The 14,992-nt window shown below is 36.7% G+C and overlaps 1 protein-coding gene across 5 annotated transcripts in view; it reads right to left on the bottom strand.

Moving 5' to 3' along the window:
* Positions 1–1,599: 1,599 nt before the first annotated feature.
* Positions 1,600–14,992, bottom strand: part of UTRN (utrophin) — a 372,113-nt gene continuing 358,720 nt past the window's right edge. For all 5 annotated transcript variants that reach the window (XM_057406865.1, XM_057406866.1, XM_057406864.1 and 2 more), the window contains 4 exons: positions 8,412–8,520; positions 6,826–6,912; positions 4,514–4,536; positions 1,600–2,928 (listed from right to left, as the gene is read on the bottom strand). In XM_057406865.1, coding sequence (XP_057262848.1) covers positions 2,920–2,928; positions 4,514–4,536; positions 6,826–6,912; positions 8,412–8,520 — 228 coding nt within the window. In that variant the 3' untranslated portion in view covers positions 1,600–2,919. The remainder of the gene's footprint in view (positions 2,929–4,513; positions 4,537–6,825; positions 6,913–8,411; positions 8,521–14,992) is intronic.

Raw genomic sequence — 14,992 nt, forward strand, 5'->3', positions numbered from 1 at the left:
TCCAGTTCTTCCCTTGAACTTATTAAGCATCTTTTCATAAATTGAGGGAAAATGTCATTACTTTGACACTTATATTTTGCAATTTGTTAGAGTTTGAAAATAGTAATATTTTAATGAATAAACTAATACAATGAGGAACCAGAATTGTTAGGGTTGTGGAGACAGTAGTTCTAACACACTCTCATTAAAGCAATTTGCATTAGTTTAGTTTAATGCAAGTATCTAAAATCAGTACATGGTAGGGCTGTTAAGTTCAGATTTCCTGACTGAATACCTAATGCTGTGCTTCAGCTGAGCATACTGACTGACTGAATGTCATCAAAACTTGAAGACTAATTTACAGTTCTAATATTTGTCAGGGCTTCATGCATTATTGCTGTTACCTAGTATGTATGTGTAATGTTTTAAAAATACAAGCAGCCTGCTTCTCGGTTATCAAATTTTATATCTGTCATGCAACAGAGAAGCATTCCAGGCTAAATCATTAAAGAGGAAAAACTGGATAAAGTATGCACAGATTTGTGGGGAGAAAACACTGATTAATCTCATTTATATAAACGCAAACCATGCTCCAAAAATGCTAGCACACAGTAATCACAGAATCAAAGAATGGTTAGGGTTAGGAAGGACCTTAAGATCACCTAGTTCCAACCCCTATTACAATACTGTTAAAAATTACCTTCGAGAATGAAGTTTTCAGCATTTAGCAAGGAGAAGTGCCATCCTTGAAGACCACAGACATTGAATGAACTTCATGCTGTTTCTCATGTTACTGCAATATATTCCTTTTATTTATTGTTGTCTCAGAGGAAGAATGTTACAATGTAGTGTTTGAAGCAGCATTTACTTGGCAGCAGAGGACAAAGGATGCATACAAACACAGGCAGAAAAACAACTTTATACATAATCTCATATTCAGAACAAAAATAAAAGTGACCAAATTCACTATTGAGACCTTTTTTACTTGTGTAGGGGAGTATTTTCAGGGATTCTTTGCCTAGAGAATGATGTAGCTTGAGAAAAGCAAAGTACTTTGCAGAGAGCAGAATATAAAGCTATTTCCAATACTACTCATGAAGATAGGTCTGAGGTAGAAAGGTGGTCACGGCTTTCCTCTTCTGTAAAATGTGTGGGGGTTTTCTTCTCAAATAACTACACTACTTTGTTTTGTGGTTTTTTTTTTTGTTGTTGGGTTTTTTTTTAAATAGGTGAAGCATTTGTAGGAGCCAGCATCTTCTATTCCCACCTTGACAATTTTGCTGCACTCACTCAGAAGTAATACTTAGCATTTATATAGAGCTTTTCAGACACTAACTAAGCAAGCCCTACAACACCTTTGAGAGGTAAGTACTATCATCCCCATTTTACAGATGGGAAAACAGAGGCAGAGTGGTTAAACAATTTGCCAAAGGGTTCAGAAAGAACTGGCACTGGAGTCAATGCTGTGCCCAAATTAGACCCTGAGCAGCAGCACTCCAAGAGCAAATACTGAGGGTGCATGACAGTCTAGTTGGCACCACTTCACAAAAGCACTAGAAATTCCTGATGTGCTGTCTTAATAGTTTCAAACATTTTTCGGTAGCAGTAGAGAATTCCAATACCATCTTGAGATTTATTTTTTTTCCTTCAGTAATAACTAAGAACAACACTGTTTTGTTTCTCTCCACTATACATGAAATATATTGCATGCAGTTTTACCAATTAAAGGTATGTTCTGAAATGAAAGCAAGTGTCCATGCAGCATCGTAAACTCTGTGAAGGCATTAAAATCTCTTATTAATCATTTTAAAACTAGAGATCAGCTGATCAGTCACATAATTTTCCTGTAATTATCCCTACTAAAAGTACATAAATAAAATTATTTCAAAGATAAAGTTAGTTGCAAGATTATAATGCCAAACGGTAATATTTAAGAGCACTGCAGTTATTAAGAAAATGCTCCATCACTAATAGTATTGGAAAGGGCTTTCTAATTGTCTCTTCATCTCCAAGAGGCTGACACAAGAAGGGGATCTTACAGAAATCAGCTTTACTTTACAGACTGTAAATTCCAAAACTTGAAGCAAGTTTGGCACAGAAGGGAACAGCAAAGCTTTGTCTCTGAATAAAGTTGGGAAAGATTACACTAACTTAGACCTTAGTACAAACAACTTAAGCTATCATCTAAGTCCTCTTTTTAGCTATCTCCTGATTCAAAGTAAAGTAAGGCTTAAAAAAATAATCCTCCAAATGGAGTGTATTGGCTGGAAAAAACTAAAAGTTAAAAATACCATTTTGGTGGTGCATGAGGATGATGACTTGAAATGAGAGTTTACCTTGTTTAACGGAGTTAAAATACTGCAGCTTGTGCCCAACAGCAATTTTTGTTAACTAGTAGTAATAATGCAGATTATGGGAACTTCATCCTGAAAACAACTGAAGGGTATTCTGAAATCTGTGTGGTCAGATGGTTAGCATATAAATAATCAGTACAGAGTATTAAATGTGTGAGAATACAACTAAGGGTATTTTTACAATGTAAAAGCAAAGATCTGAAAGGAATGTATAAATGTAACATTTTGCTCCAAACTCCTTACGCAGTTCTCTTTACGATTATCAAAAAGAACATATATAAAGCCCCTGCCCCTTTTCCCCTGGCTGTATATTTATACAAATCAGTGACAAATACTCCACTGCTCATTAATTTACAGTTGCATAGAAAGGGAAGAAAAAAACCAAACTTCTGATACTATAAAAACAACATCATTGTCTTTGGGTATTCAGTGTTTTACTATCTCAAGTAGAACACACAGTCAGAGCAAACAGCATGTTCCGGGGTCCCATGCAGTCTTCTGATGAAGTGGAACTTGCAATTGATGGTTTGTAGAAAAGGGCTTTACTGCACATCAGGAAGCACTGGTCAATGTCCAAATGAATACTTCACATTGCCTGTCATAATGAGAAATAACCATGTCAGTACCACATTAACGCAAACAGAAAGCTGCAACTACTCTGTACTCAGTTCAGTTAAGGACACTGATGTCTTTTTGTAAATACCCCATATTTAAAAAGTTAAGATGTACTGGCCCAGGACACAGGAAATCACTAAGGCGTGTAGTTAAGGGAAACCTAATTTTACTGTACTGCAGGGTTTAAAATTCTTGTTGAGTAAGGCCCAGAGGATGTCAGTCTACTGAGCAGTAAATAAGACTTACAGACTCCCCATGCCCTGCACCAGTAGAATAAAAAGTTTAGGCAACTATCCTATCTAAAACCTAAGTGGTAAAAATGGAGAGTATATAGAGTCTGGATTTGGACTCAGCCCCTTCAAATGTGAAGTTTATTTCCAGTCTCCTGCTTCAGGATTCTGTTCCTGAATAGACAAATGTACCTTCTCTAATAGTTCTGGAAGGGCAGATTTGCAGTAAGACCATTTGGGAATAATCTTGGATAAAAAAATAAAATAAATGCTTTTCAGGAAGGTTAGAATTATTCACTGATAACACAGAAAGCGCTCTCTGTGCCTGCTTAGAGAAAGGTTTTCTGAAAAATGACAGGTTAGTTCACTCTCATAACTTATCCAGATTGAAACACGGAGTCTGAGTTAACTGAGCGCAGGGTGTGATTCATCCCATTCTCCTTAGAAATTCCTGTTTGGGAGGACAATCCTACTATCCCAGATACTGCAATCCAAGAAAGTATTTAAAAAGCAATATTTTTGGATTTTTAGATATCAGTTTTTTGACCTTGAAAACTGTGGACTAATGGACAAGGTGAAGCAATTTGGGAGACTAAATTGACTCCCCACCACTTACTTTTTCTGAAGTCTCACACTGCAATTTATGATAATCTTTAAAATTAACAATGAAACTTCCTAAGAACTATGCAATGACACAAGATTCTGTCATTCCTTACTTGTCATATGTGGGCTTCAGTATCAGCCTAAACCTGAAGTCAGTGTTTTTCCTATATCTGATTTAACTGATAATTCGTATCAGTAGGATTTCCAAGAACAAGTGTCTAAATACTAGACTGTTTTCCACATTTTTGTGAAAGTAGCCAAATTTCTGCTTCAGATTTGCAAAGTGGTTTCCTACTGGGAGAAGGCAACTTCATGTAATGCCTAGAGATGCTGTGTGACTCTTGATCCTCATGTGTTGGTGCCCATAGCTCCCAAAACTGGAGCTATGGGCACTACAGCACAAGGACATGGATCTGCAAGAACCAGCTTTGATCTTGCAAGCTGATTCTGGCTTGAAAGTAATTGGTCTTGATGGAATCAAGTTGATTCCATCTGGTCAGCATCCCAGAACTGTATGCCATAGTACCTTGGTAATGCCTGAGCTAGCATGAACTTTCTGTTAATTGGGAAATTCCAGAATTTAGCCTTCCTGGTACATTGGTCTAGCTTCCACAAAGACTTCTAGGGGAAAATACATGGAAAAAAACCCCAGCCACTTTGCTTTAATGGAACTTTTCCACTTGCTTTACTTTGCTTCCAATGACTGTGTAAGTACGTAAAGAGGTCTCATACCTGTGGTCTGCCAGTGAAACTTGCTGAAAATAGAAAAAAAATAAATAGAGGTTTACATTATTATGCATCTTGTCAGTTTAAAAACAAAGCCAGTATCAGAAGACTATGTACTATAGAAGAACAAATAGACTCATATACAAAAAATTAAATACTTAACTAGAAGTGTATTGTAATGGTCTACACGTAACTTTTTTCACAAATTTACTTTTAACAAATTTGCAGCATTATGAATGTATAGATGATATGAATTGTTCCTTTTTCACCACTTGGAACCATATAGACCTATGAGTGGTATATTATCATATCATCTGTTCAGAAGGCTCTATTCTGGAACACAGTCAGATGCACAGGCAAGACTGCTGCACAGTGTTGCACAGCTGCATAGTTCTGAGGACCAGCCTCATAAATAAGAAATGAAAGGAGGCATTATATCCATAATCAAAGGATCTGGAGAATAAAAACCAGAACAAACCCAAAACTACAATTAAAAGCAGCGTTGGCCTTACCCCTTATGAAGCAACTACTCATACAGCATTTGGTAGTAAGCAGAAATACTGATTTCAGGATAAATTATAACCTGAAACCCATAAAAACAAATATAGCAAATAAGAGGACTAGCTCTATTACACAGTCAAGATGTGATAAAAATAATCTATGCAAGACTTCAGATGCTTATAACTCCTTAATGAAAGCTGCGCCAATCTAGGAGAGACATGTAGTGATAAGGTTTGTGACAAATAGCTTAATAAAAATTAAATTAATAATGGACACCACATGTTGAACATGAAGGCTATTCTAAAGAAATTTAAGTTGGATATAATTAAAAAAGGGTAAGGATATTATTTTTTAAGGTTAGGAATACAGTGATGCTCTTAAAAAAGATTGCCTAGGGAGTCCTTGGAGTCTGCATCATTGAAGCTTTACGTAAGAGGTTAAATGTTTGTCTGTCCAGAAAGACTGATCCCTCTCAAATGTCTACAGGAAAAGATGATGGACTAGATGGTCTGTCATGGTCTTCCCTAGCAAAAGTCATATAGTTTAATGTACTCTGTTAGGAAGGCTAGACTAATAATCCTAATTCCAAGCTTCTAAAACAGTACATGAATCTTACATGATTAAAAAGATATAATCCTAGTAAATCTCCCAAATAAGATATGTTACAGAATGACTGAAGACCAAACTAAGTAGTACCCACAAATTGGGGCACACTGGTTTGGTTTGACTTCTGCAGCAGTATGCCAATGACAAAGGGAAAAATACTTGAAATTTGGAACTGTGACTTCTTTTAATCTTAAATGCTCAGATTCACTTCACAATATGAAAGGATGTGGAGCTACACTCGCAGTCTCCTCCTGCGAGTATTATTTAGGGTACTGTTGAATGGCTATTAGGTGGTTTGGTTTTCTTTTTGCCTCTATGTTTCCTGGTTGCAGAGAACAGCTATCATTATCAAACTTGCCCTGACACAGGGCAATTTGCCCTAAATTGATTTGGGCCAAAAGACCAGGTAGCTGTAAGTTTTCACTACTGTTTTTCTAAGGCAAAAGAGCTGAAAGTGAAGATATACATGCATGTATGTATTAGAAAAAAAAACAAAACAACCCCACACATGAATAAGAAAGTAGGCACTTCACTTTCCCTGCCAAACCAAACAATCTGTATGAAATACTGCTGGAATCAGAGAGGTAAGGCCTCACTCTTGTAAGTGCAGTGACACTCTGGAAGGAATAGGAATAGTGGAAATGTATGTCAGCTGACATGCTAATTGGTTTTCCTTTTGATCTCTCGTTAATAGACACTAAATATCAACTTTCAGTGCATTTAAGTAGAGAAAGGTGTTATGTGCTGTGTTAACAGCAGTTTCCTCTGGTCACTTAGTTTAATAACTACTTCAGTAATTAGTTCAGACAGCCAGGATTGGGCTATGGTCCCTCCTGTTAAATTTTGTTAGAGAAATCCTGAATCTACATTCATTTAGGTACCACATACAGTTGGTATCAGCAGCCAATGGAATTCAGAGTCTTTTTTCCTTTATGTGGGCACAGCTGAAAATTCCATATGGAGCTTTTCTTATAGTGAATTACTTCTACTTAAAATGTTGAGAACATTTGTTTGTTTACCTTCACAAATAAATAGTCTCTATTGAGCAGCTTTAAAAAAGTGAATTATTTAGCTTGAGTATCCTGAGAAGTAATCTCACCAGAGAGATTTTTTTTCCTAATCAATATGACAAGAAGGACTTTTTTCTTCAAAAGACTGCCTCAAATTCAATACTATACAATTCAATACAAGACATACTTTGTTACACTTACAGCAGCAAGCTGGAAATGTGCTGTTGATTTGCTCCATAACATCTGTTAGATCTGTGTTGGTATCATGAGGTGGAACTAACAAGTCATCTGCAGATAACAACAAAAGACACCAATGATTTTAGTAAGGAGAGGAGAAGAAAGAGGAAAAGTTAAAAAAAAGGACAAAAACTTTCTGAAACACATTCTCATCCAACTTTCCAGTTAAATGCTCCTTTATATTTCAAGGGAAACCACTATCTGAAGCCTTTGTAACTTAATGTGCAGGAACTGTCATTGATAATTGCCAGCCTTGGGAGAGGAGGTGAAAGTTACTTTATTGATTTGCACCAGAACTCATTTCTCTTTTATTACAGCTTAACTCTTGCACCCAAAATTTAACTAGAAGAAATTACCAAGAAGCAGCAGTATAGAAGAATTAAAAGTTAAAATAAATAAAAGGTTTACAAGACAAGGGCATTATATTCAGTAGCTGCTCAATTAAAATTCTTTTCCATTTTTCAATGATTTGTTGTGTAACTTTCAGGCTAATATACACCATTATTTTTTTTGGGGGGGGGGAGGGGGGGGACCCAAACCAAACCATTTCTCTTTTATATGAAATTGCTGATGCAATTTCATTAGTGTTAAAATCTTCCTTGCCCTTTTTACTTTTTTAAATGCTGCTTAAAATTATCTAAGGGAATGGCTAGGGAATAGAGCTGGCTCTGTTCCTGGCAGCGTCATTTGACAGCATTTCTCATAAAACTACCGTAGCATTAAATCACACTTGAAGAAGTTCCATGTTTTTTCTGATAAATTAAAAACACATGTCAATGTTGAATGACAATTTTCTGTATGCAAGAGAATAATTTCCTGGATTTCACATAATTAAAATGATTTTAAATCTATAATACAAAGGCTTGAAACCAAAACAGGGATGAAATTGTATTTAAAGTCATTTGAGAAAAATCTTTTATCCCCCCCCGCCCCAATTTTGAGCATTCAATGCTCTCCAGTTATTTTTCTAATTCCCAGTGGAACTGATGAGTTCTGATATTGGAGAATTTAAAATAATCTTTCAAGAAAGAAATCCCCTCAAGTGCAGAGGCTGTACACTTAACTCCATAATTCCTAAAGATGTGAAGTCTTTGAGGGGTAGGATCATCAAAATAGCAGGATAAGCTGAGGATACATAGGAATTTTTAAAACAGCCATCAGGAAGCTTTAATTACATGTTTTGGCTGTTCCTGTATCTGACAGATTCCTTGCACTGTAGGACAAACAGCTGTTGGCTGTTTCAGTCCAGTGAAATGTGGTTCCTCCTTCAGCAGGGATGGATTTGCCCAGTAAATTCACTTGCTCAAACTGTATGGGATCAAGGAGTCTATTGACATAAATACATATTTCAGTCATGTGGATTCTTGTGATACCGCAGCTATTTGCAAGTGTGGGGAAGCAACAGCTCCAACTGTAGTTCGCCTTGTTCACAGTATCATGATAAAGATCAGTTCCTTTTTACTTACAAATCTTTTCAGAAAGACGCCAGCAAACCTATTCAGGAGTCATTTACAGACCCACGAAGCCCATGAGCTGATTAAAACACTTACCTGTCTGATGAAACTGTGAGCTTGTCTCTTGCTCTAGTGAGTAGCCAAAGGCAGAGTGCTGGGGCGAAGCACAGGGGGAAGCGCCATTAACCCGGGAATCAGTCTCAGGCTACATTAAAGACAGTAATATCCAAATTTAGATAAATTGTACCTAGAGGATTTAATTGCAGTCTTCTATGAGACATCCCACTCCTTTCCTTTTTTCTTGTTTGTTCTTCAAACTAGTGAAAGTTGGCTTAGGTCTATACAACCCTTAAAGGGGGAAAAACTAAACTGACAACCTGTTAAAAGAAAATTTAGACTTAAGTGTAATTCTTATGAGACTCCACTTGACGGTCTTGCTAAAAGCAACGGCCTGTGGCAAGCATGCACCATAGAAATATGATGTTATGTACAACACAAACAGTCTGCTGAGGTACTCAGTCCAGCTAAACGGAAAGACTATGCAATAGTATTATTTGGGTTGTGTGTGTATATATATGTGGATATATATGTACATATACACATACACAGAGGACATTCAGCTAAGGTCCCTAAGAAGCTTCACTAGGATGACTGATCATGCATAGAAGCAACTGTTCGATCGTGAACAGTTCCGCAAAACTGCTTCACAATCAGGCTAAGTGAAGACAAAAGATTCAAGAGAACTTTGTTAAATCTAAAAAGTGGTAGCTAGCTACCAACTCCTGCTGAAACTGTTTCTCAAAAGCATGGTGGATACCAAATTTGCAAGAAAAATGTGTAATAAGTAATCTCCAGGAATACTTTGAAAAGCGTGTTGTAGGCAAGCCTTTTTGGGCTCTTAAATTCACCTGAATAGTCAAATACCTAATTTCTATATTACATTTAGTTGTAGCCAAGTATATGCTTGTGATTACATGTAAGTATACATATATGGACACAAAATAAGAAAGACACTTCTTCACTAATAACAACTCATAAATATTCGAAGGGATCTTACTCAGGCATTTGTTTTCCTCTTTTCCTTTTTTCTTGTGAAGAATCCTTTGAGAAAGAGAGTAGTAATACAGTATTTGAACTCCAGAAGTGACTGTTCTGAACCAACAGAAACATGTGAAATAGTATTTACATCTGAGGTAGTTATAGAATCTCAGCTGAAATGCTTGCTCCTATCATTCCCTTTAAATTGCATATCACCAAATTATTTCCATGCAGCTTAAAGAGCAGATTAGGTAAATCTGTCAAAAAGCAGATACAGAAATAATAATAATTAAGAAAAATCATGACTTTTAAGATCTTTATGAAGCTCAGACTGAATGAGTACCTAGAACAGCTATGAGACGCGATGGAAAGAGGTAATATACAGAATGGCAGTACAAGTTTCCTCCTCTGCAGCTCACAGCCTTAAGTGCAACATTTGATTTTTTGAGACAACTTCCAGTTTAAAAAAAAAAATAACCTTCAACAAACCTGAAGCTTGTTGAACAATGGAAGATGTTTTTTCTTCCATACACAGTGGTGAGAAACAAAAGAAAATGTTCCCTTGAGCCCTCAGCAATTTTTTTTTCTCCTCCAAATCTCATCTCTCTTTGAGCATGACAACACCAACTTTCAGTTTTGACTAAAAGAATAAATCAAGGAATATTGTTCTGCACACCGAAGACAAATAAAAATGGAAATGTTTTCAATCCAGTCAAGGATTTTACCATCAAGACACTCCTATGAACAGTGAATGCCTATCAAGTAGTTAAGCAATTTGCTCTTCAGTATCAGAATTCAACCTGCTGCAGAGTCTAGGTAAAAGAAGTGTGGTGATTTTAAATAGGCCAAGCCTGGGGTAACTAACCCCAGGGAATTCTGTATTGCCAGGAATCTCTGTTCAAGAAGAGGTTAAAGCTACAATGGTAAAGAGATGAAGCAAACTCTCCAAGGGTTAACAGTCAAGTTACTTCATTACAGAACAAGGCTAACTCCAGCAGCAGAGTGGCTGCTTGCCCACCCAACAAACAGATGGATAGAGAGAATCTGAATAATCCAAAATGCAAACTTGCACCTGGACTGGATCTCTGTCCCTCTTCAAGCAGTAACTGTGGACAAATGGTGCACAGGTGACTGAGGAAGGAAGACCATTGCTGGACTTGATACAAAACCGTAGCACAGCAACACATAGGCTAGATCAAGTATAGCGAAGCACTATAAAGTCAAGATTAATCAGGATAGAAAGGAGATGCCTACAAACTTAAATGATGAGTTAGTAGTGAAGGTTATTTAGTATCACTCAGGAGTACTATTGTAAATGACAAAAAAGCCTTGCAGAGCACAAGGACTCTTAACAGTGGATAAACTGAGAGCAAACAAAACATACTTGGAATATTTTATATCGATGTACCATATATTGCTGCAGCAGGCAGAATGAAATATTCCAGTCTGATTAAAAAAACCCAGACACCACAAATGAACAAAAACCCCACTCAAACCCAAACCCCTTACCACCTTCTAATAAGAGGACAATGTCTGATGACTTAATTTTAATATACTGATATTACATGACATAGTTCCAGTGACTGCAAGAACAGGAAAAGTGAAAGCAAACCAAAACCCGCTTCTTCCAAAAAACAGAAAAATACAGTTAAGCAGATGAAGAGTGGGGTTTGGAGCAGAAAGGGAAGGGTTCTGCTAGTGGCAGAAATGCCTCAATATAATAATCAGATACTGAAAAACGTTAAATGTAAAACTGTTGAGGATATAGCTGCATGTATTTACATGCTTTAACAGTTTTACTAGGAGAGAACCCAAGGGAAAAAACGTAGAAAATCATGTTCTACTTGACCCTAGTTGAATAACCCTTCAAAATCGGAACACTTTCATTATCAAGTCCCTACGGGCATCATGAAGTTCATTTATTCTTATTTAGAACAACCCATCAGACAACCCATGAGCCAGAAATAATAAGAAAATCACCCTAGATTTTACTATAGGCCTGCTGCTGCTTCCTGAATAAATAAAAGCAGGAATACTGGGCATGCTTCTATAAGGATGAGGGAGAAGTCCGGTTTCTGTGAGTTTTTGAACTTTTATGCAAAACCAAAATATGAAGTGATATGCAAGTTCTTCTGAAATTGAGGTATTTTTTCTGCATCACAGCAGTTTTTTAAAGCTTTTCAAAGGAGATATTTATTCTAACCAGTTTAGACTTACAATGCTTTATTTCACCGTGCCTCCTACTGGTGTCTTTCTCAAAGAAAAGCCCGAAGTGTTTTCTGGCTTAATGAATAGATAAGACATACCCATTCTTCCCTTGACTTCTGTTGCTTTTGGTAAAAATCAAACCAAACCAAAAATGGGTGTGCTCCTTCCCTCACCCCCTTCCCAAATCACAGAAAACCTCAAAATTGCCAAATTCTCTTATTATATCCGTTACACAAGTTTCTTGTTCCATACTTATCCTCTCTGCTACAAAACAGTCTCCTCTACTCTTATAAAGTTGCTCCTCTGTTTTCAGTTGGAGAGAGAGTTGCAGTCCCTATTTACTCTGTCTTTGAGTTTGATCATGTAGCCACTGACAGATGATTTTAGCTCCCATTAACTTCATTATCAAATCCAATATGAAATCTCTATTCAGTAGCTCAGACCAGCAGAGAAAAATCCAAACAGACTTTAAATGCTCTTCATAATAGGTCTTACTTCTACTTTGTACATGCAGTATCTAAAAGGGTGAAAGAATAAAAATTGAAAATGGATTCTCTTTTTTTTTTTCTCTGTATCATTAACACGTTGGCATCAAAGCTATCACATGCCAGTTCTTTTTCACCTTCCTCTTTGGCGCTATAATCAATCAGGTAGACAAAAATGACAACGTTGTGTGACAGCTACCAATCCTTTGGGCTCGCTGAAATAAAAATAGTATGGTAACCTCAGAATTGTGACCTGAAGCAGGGAAGTGTGCAGTGAGGATGCATGCATATTTCTGCTAAAGGTGCTCTCTAAAGAATGTCATAGAATGCTCTCATCTAGATTAAACAGTGACTGCAGAAAAGTTTCTAAGTTTCATTAATTTTCTACCCAAGTATCTGAGTGCAGACAGACTCCACATCTTTTAGAGAAAAAAGTCTCATTATTTTAGATTCAATGACAAGTTATTAAACCCAAAAACCAGTTGGGAGGCTAAGTGGAGAAACGGAGAGACTTACTGTTAACAGGAGAGACACAGAGATGCCATGAAATGCCAGTCATAGCAAAGAAGCAGCTGTAAGACAGTTGTGTCCTTAAATACTAGTAATTATTAATACAGGAATTACAGAGTTGTTATAGGTTTGGACATTGGGACTTACAGGAACCTTAAATGTAAATTATCCATTTCATTCATGAGAAAAGGTATTCCTTATATCGACAAAAAAAAAAAAATTGGGACAGCAAATAAAAGAAAAATAAGCAAATATCTTAGATCCTCAGCTGGCATCTGATAAAGTCCTTCCCCAAGCAGTGAAAGAATTAAAGACTTCCATAGGCAGTAATGGTCTAGGTGACAGAAAACCAAACTGCTGAAAAATGGTCATTTTTTTCAGAAAGTTCAGGGGGCAGTAATGGCAGTCAGCGCCGCTTCAAAATTGTATTAATGTCAAAATAAAGGAGTTGTAAAGAACATATACTAAAAATTTGAATTACTTAGAAATTCTGAATCCTGTTGAGGGGAATAGCTGACTAAAAGCATATAAAAAGGCATATTGAAAACTCACAGATATATTACAAAAGCGGTAATGCAGACCTTTCACATACTTGACTTTGTACCAGCCACTTCATTAAAAGACAGAAAAACAGGAACAGCTTAGGAAATGGTACTTGGAACAATCAGAAGCATGGCATGACTCCCACAGGGGCAGGAGATTTTGGACAGGAAGCAAATAAACAATAGCATACAATAAATAAGGTGTAAATGATCAGAAATACCAAAAATAGTCAACTCTGATTTACATTTCCCTATCAGAAACCAAAAGCTGCAGAATGTCCAGAAAAATCCAAAGGCAAAACTGGTAAGAAGAAACTACTGACGTTCTGCCTGTCCACTTCAACACACTACCCTAAAGGTCCTAACAGTGTTACAAGGATACTGAAAAGATTACAAAAATGAAACACTAACCACAGCTACATTAAAAAAAAAAAAAAAAAAGTTTTAAAGTGTGAACATGTTTTTGATAAGCTGAAAGCAACTGGGGATATGGCAGAACTTCTGTTTTTCTATTCTACAGCTGTTTCTTAATCAGATTTTAACCCCTTCTCTAAAACACTTAGAATTGGTCATAGTTCTCAAGATACTTCATGAATTATTGTTAACAGTTACATCAGTTTTTATCTTACCTGTGAAATATTTAGGCTACTCAAATACTGATTAAAGATGCTGGAACAACAGTAACAATAACAAAAAAATCTGCTAGAGGGGTAGAGAAGCCACTGGAACAAATGCATCTTGATGCAATTAAGCCAAAACTGCCAAGGAAAATGACAGTCAACCAATAAAACAAAGAAACAAACACAAATCTTTATCACTGTAATGACAGTATGATCTACACAGCAAGAGCTTATGCCATTTTGATACCTGGTTTATGTAGTCTGCTTCTTGGCTTAGTTAAATCCTCTACAACATACAGCCACCTGCCTGACTCATGAAATGCAGAAATCATTTGACTTCCTGTACTCTGAACCAAATGTAATGATTAGTTAGGACAAAACATTCATATGAATTTCTCTTCATCATTTGAACTTCCACACACGATCCACAAACTAACATCTCTAGCAACACCTTGTAGATGCTGCTGCTGTTATTTTTATAATCTAGATGTGCCTATTCTGGCTTCAAAACCAACCAACATTTCTGCCCCCAACAAAAATCCCTAAAATCTCTAGTTACTGACATTTGCTAAAAGGTTCTTGTCTTCTGCAGATCCTGTGCACAGATCATTTTGCTGTAGCTTATTGCTCTTAATATGCTACTGAAGAGGAGCTGGATTTTTAATGTAAACAAATTGGTCTTTTGCATTTTGGATGCATTTTTGGCCATCTGTTTTTGGCATGCTAAGAAAGGTTTCAGTGACTAATCATGACAGCAGATAAATTATTTAAGGAAAGATGGAAAGCTGAACTCATATACAGGGTGCAACTGGCACCACTACTTGGAATAAGGTATATATATTTTCTTTCCCTTGCTTTTTAATTCATTAAAACCTACTGCAACATACCCAAGATACAACTGTGTTCTCATAGGGATGTTAATAACAATAGTAATAATAAAATCACACTGAGGGTACCATAGCAATGGTTACAGGGAAAGTCAAGATAATTTCAGAAAGGAGTGCTCTAGGAAGATTAGCTTTTAAAAACCTCTCCATTGCCTGGCCTAGACAAAGCCCTTCCAGTGGTCATATTTTCTCTTTCTAAAGCAGAGTATTATTTTGGATAATTGTTATAGTAAGAACAATATCCACTGGAACAACCTCCCCACAGACCTGTTAGATGCACCATCTCTGGAGACATTCAAGGCCAGGCTGGATGTGGTTCTGAGCAGCTTGATCTAGTTGAAGATGTCCCTGCTCATTGCAGGGAGCGGTAGACTAGGTGACCTCTGA

This window comes from Pezoporus wallicus, unplaced genomic scaffold, assembly GCF_028554395.1.
Source record: "Pezoporus wallicus isolate ANWC-B61680 ecotype Strahan unplaced genomic scaffold, APGP_CSIRO_Pwel_v1 scaffold_6362, whole genome shotgun sequence".
Lineage (NCBI taxonomy): Eukaryota > Metazoa > Chordata > Aves > Psittaciformes > Psittacidae > Pezoporus > Pezoporus wallicus.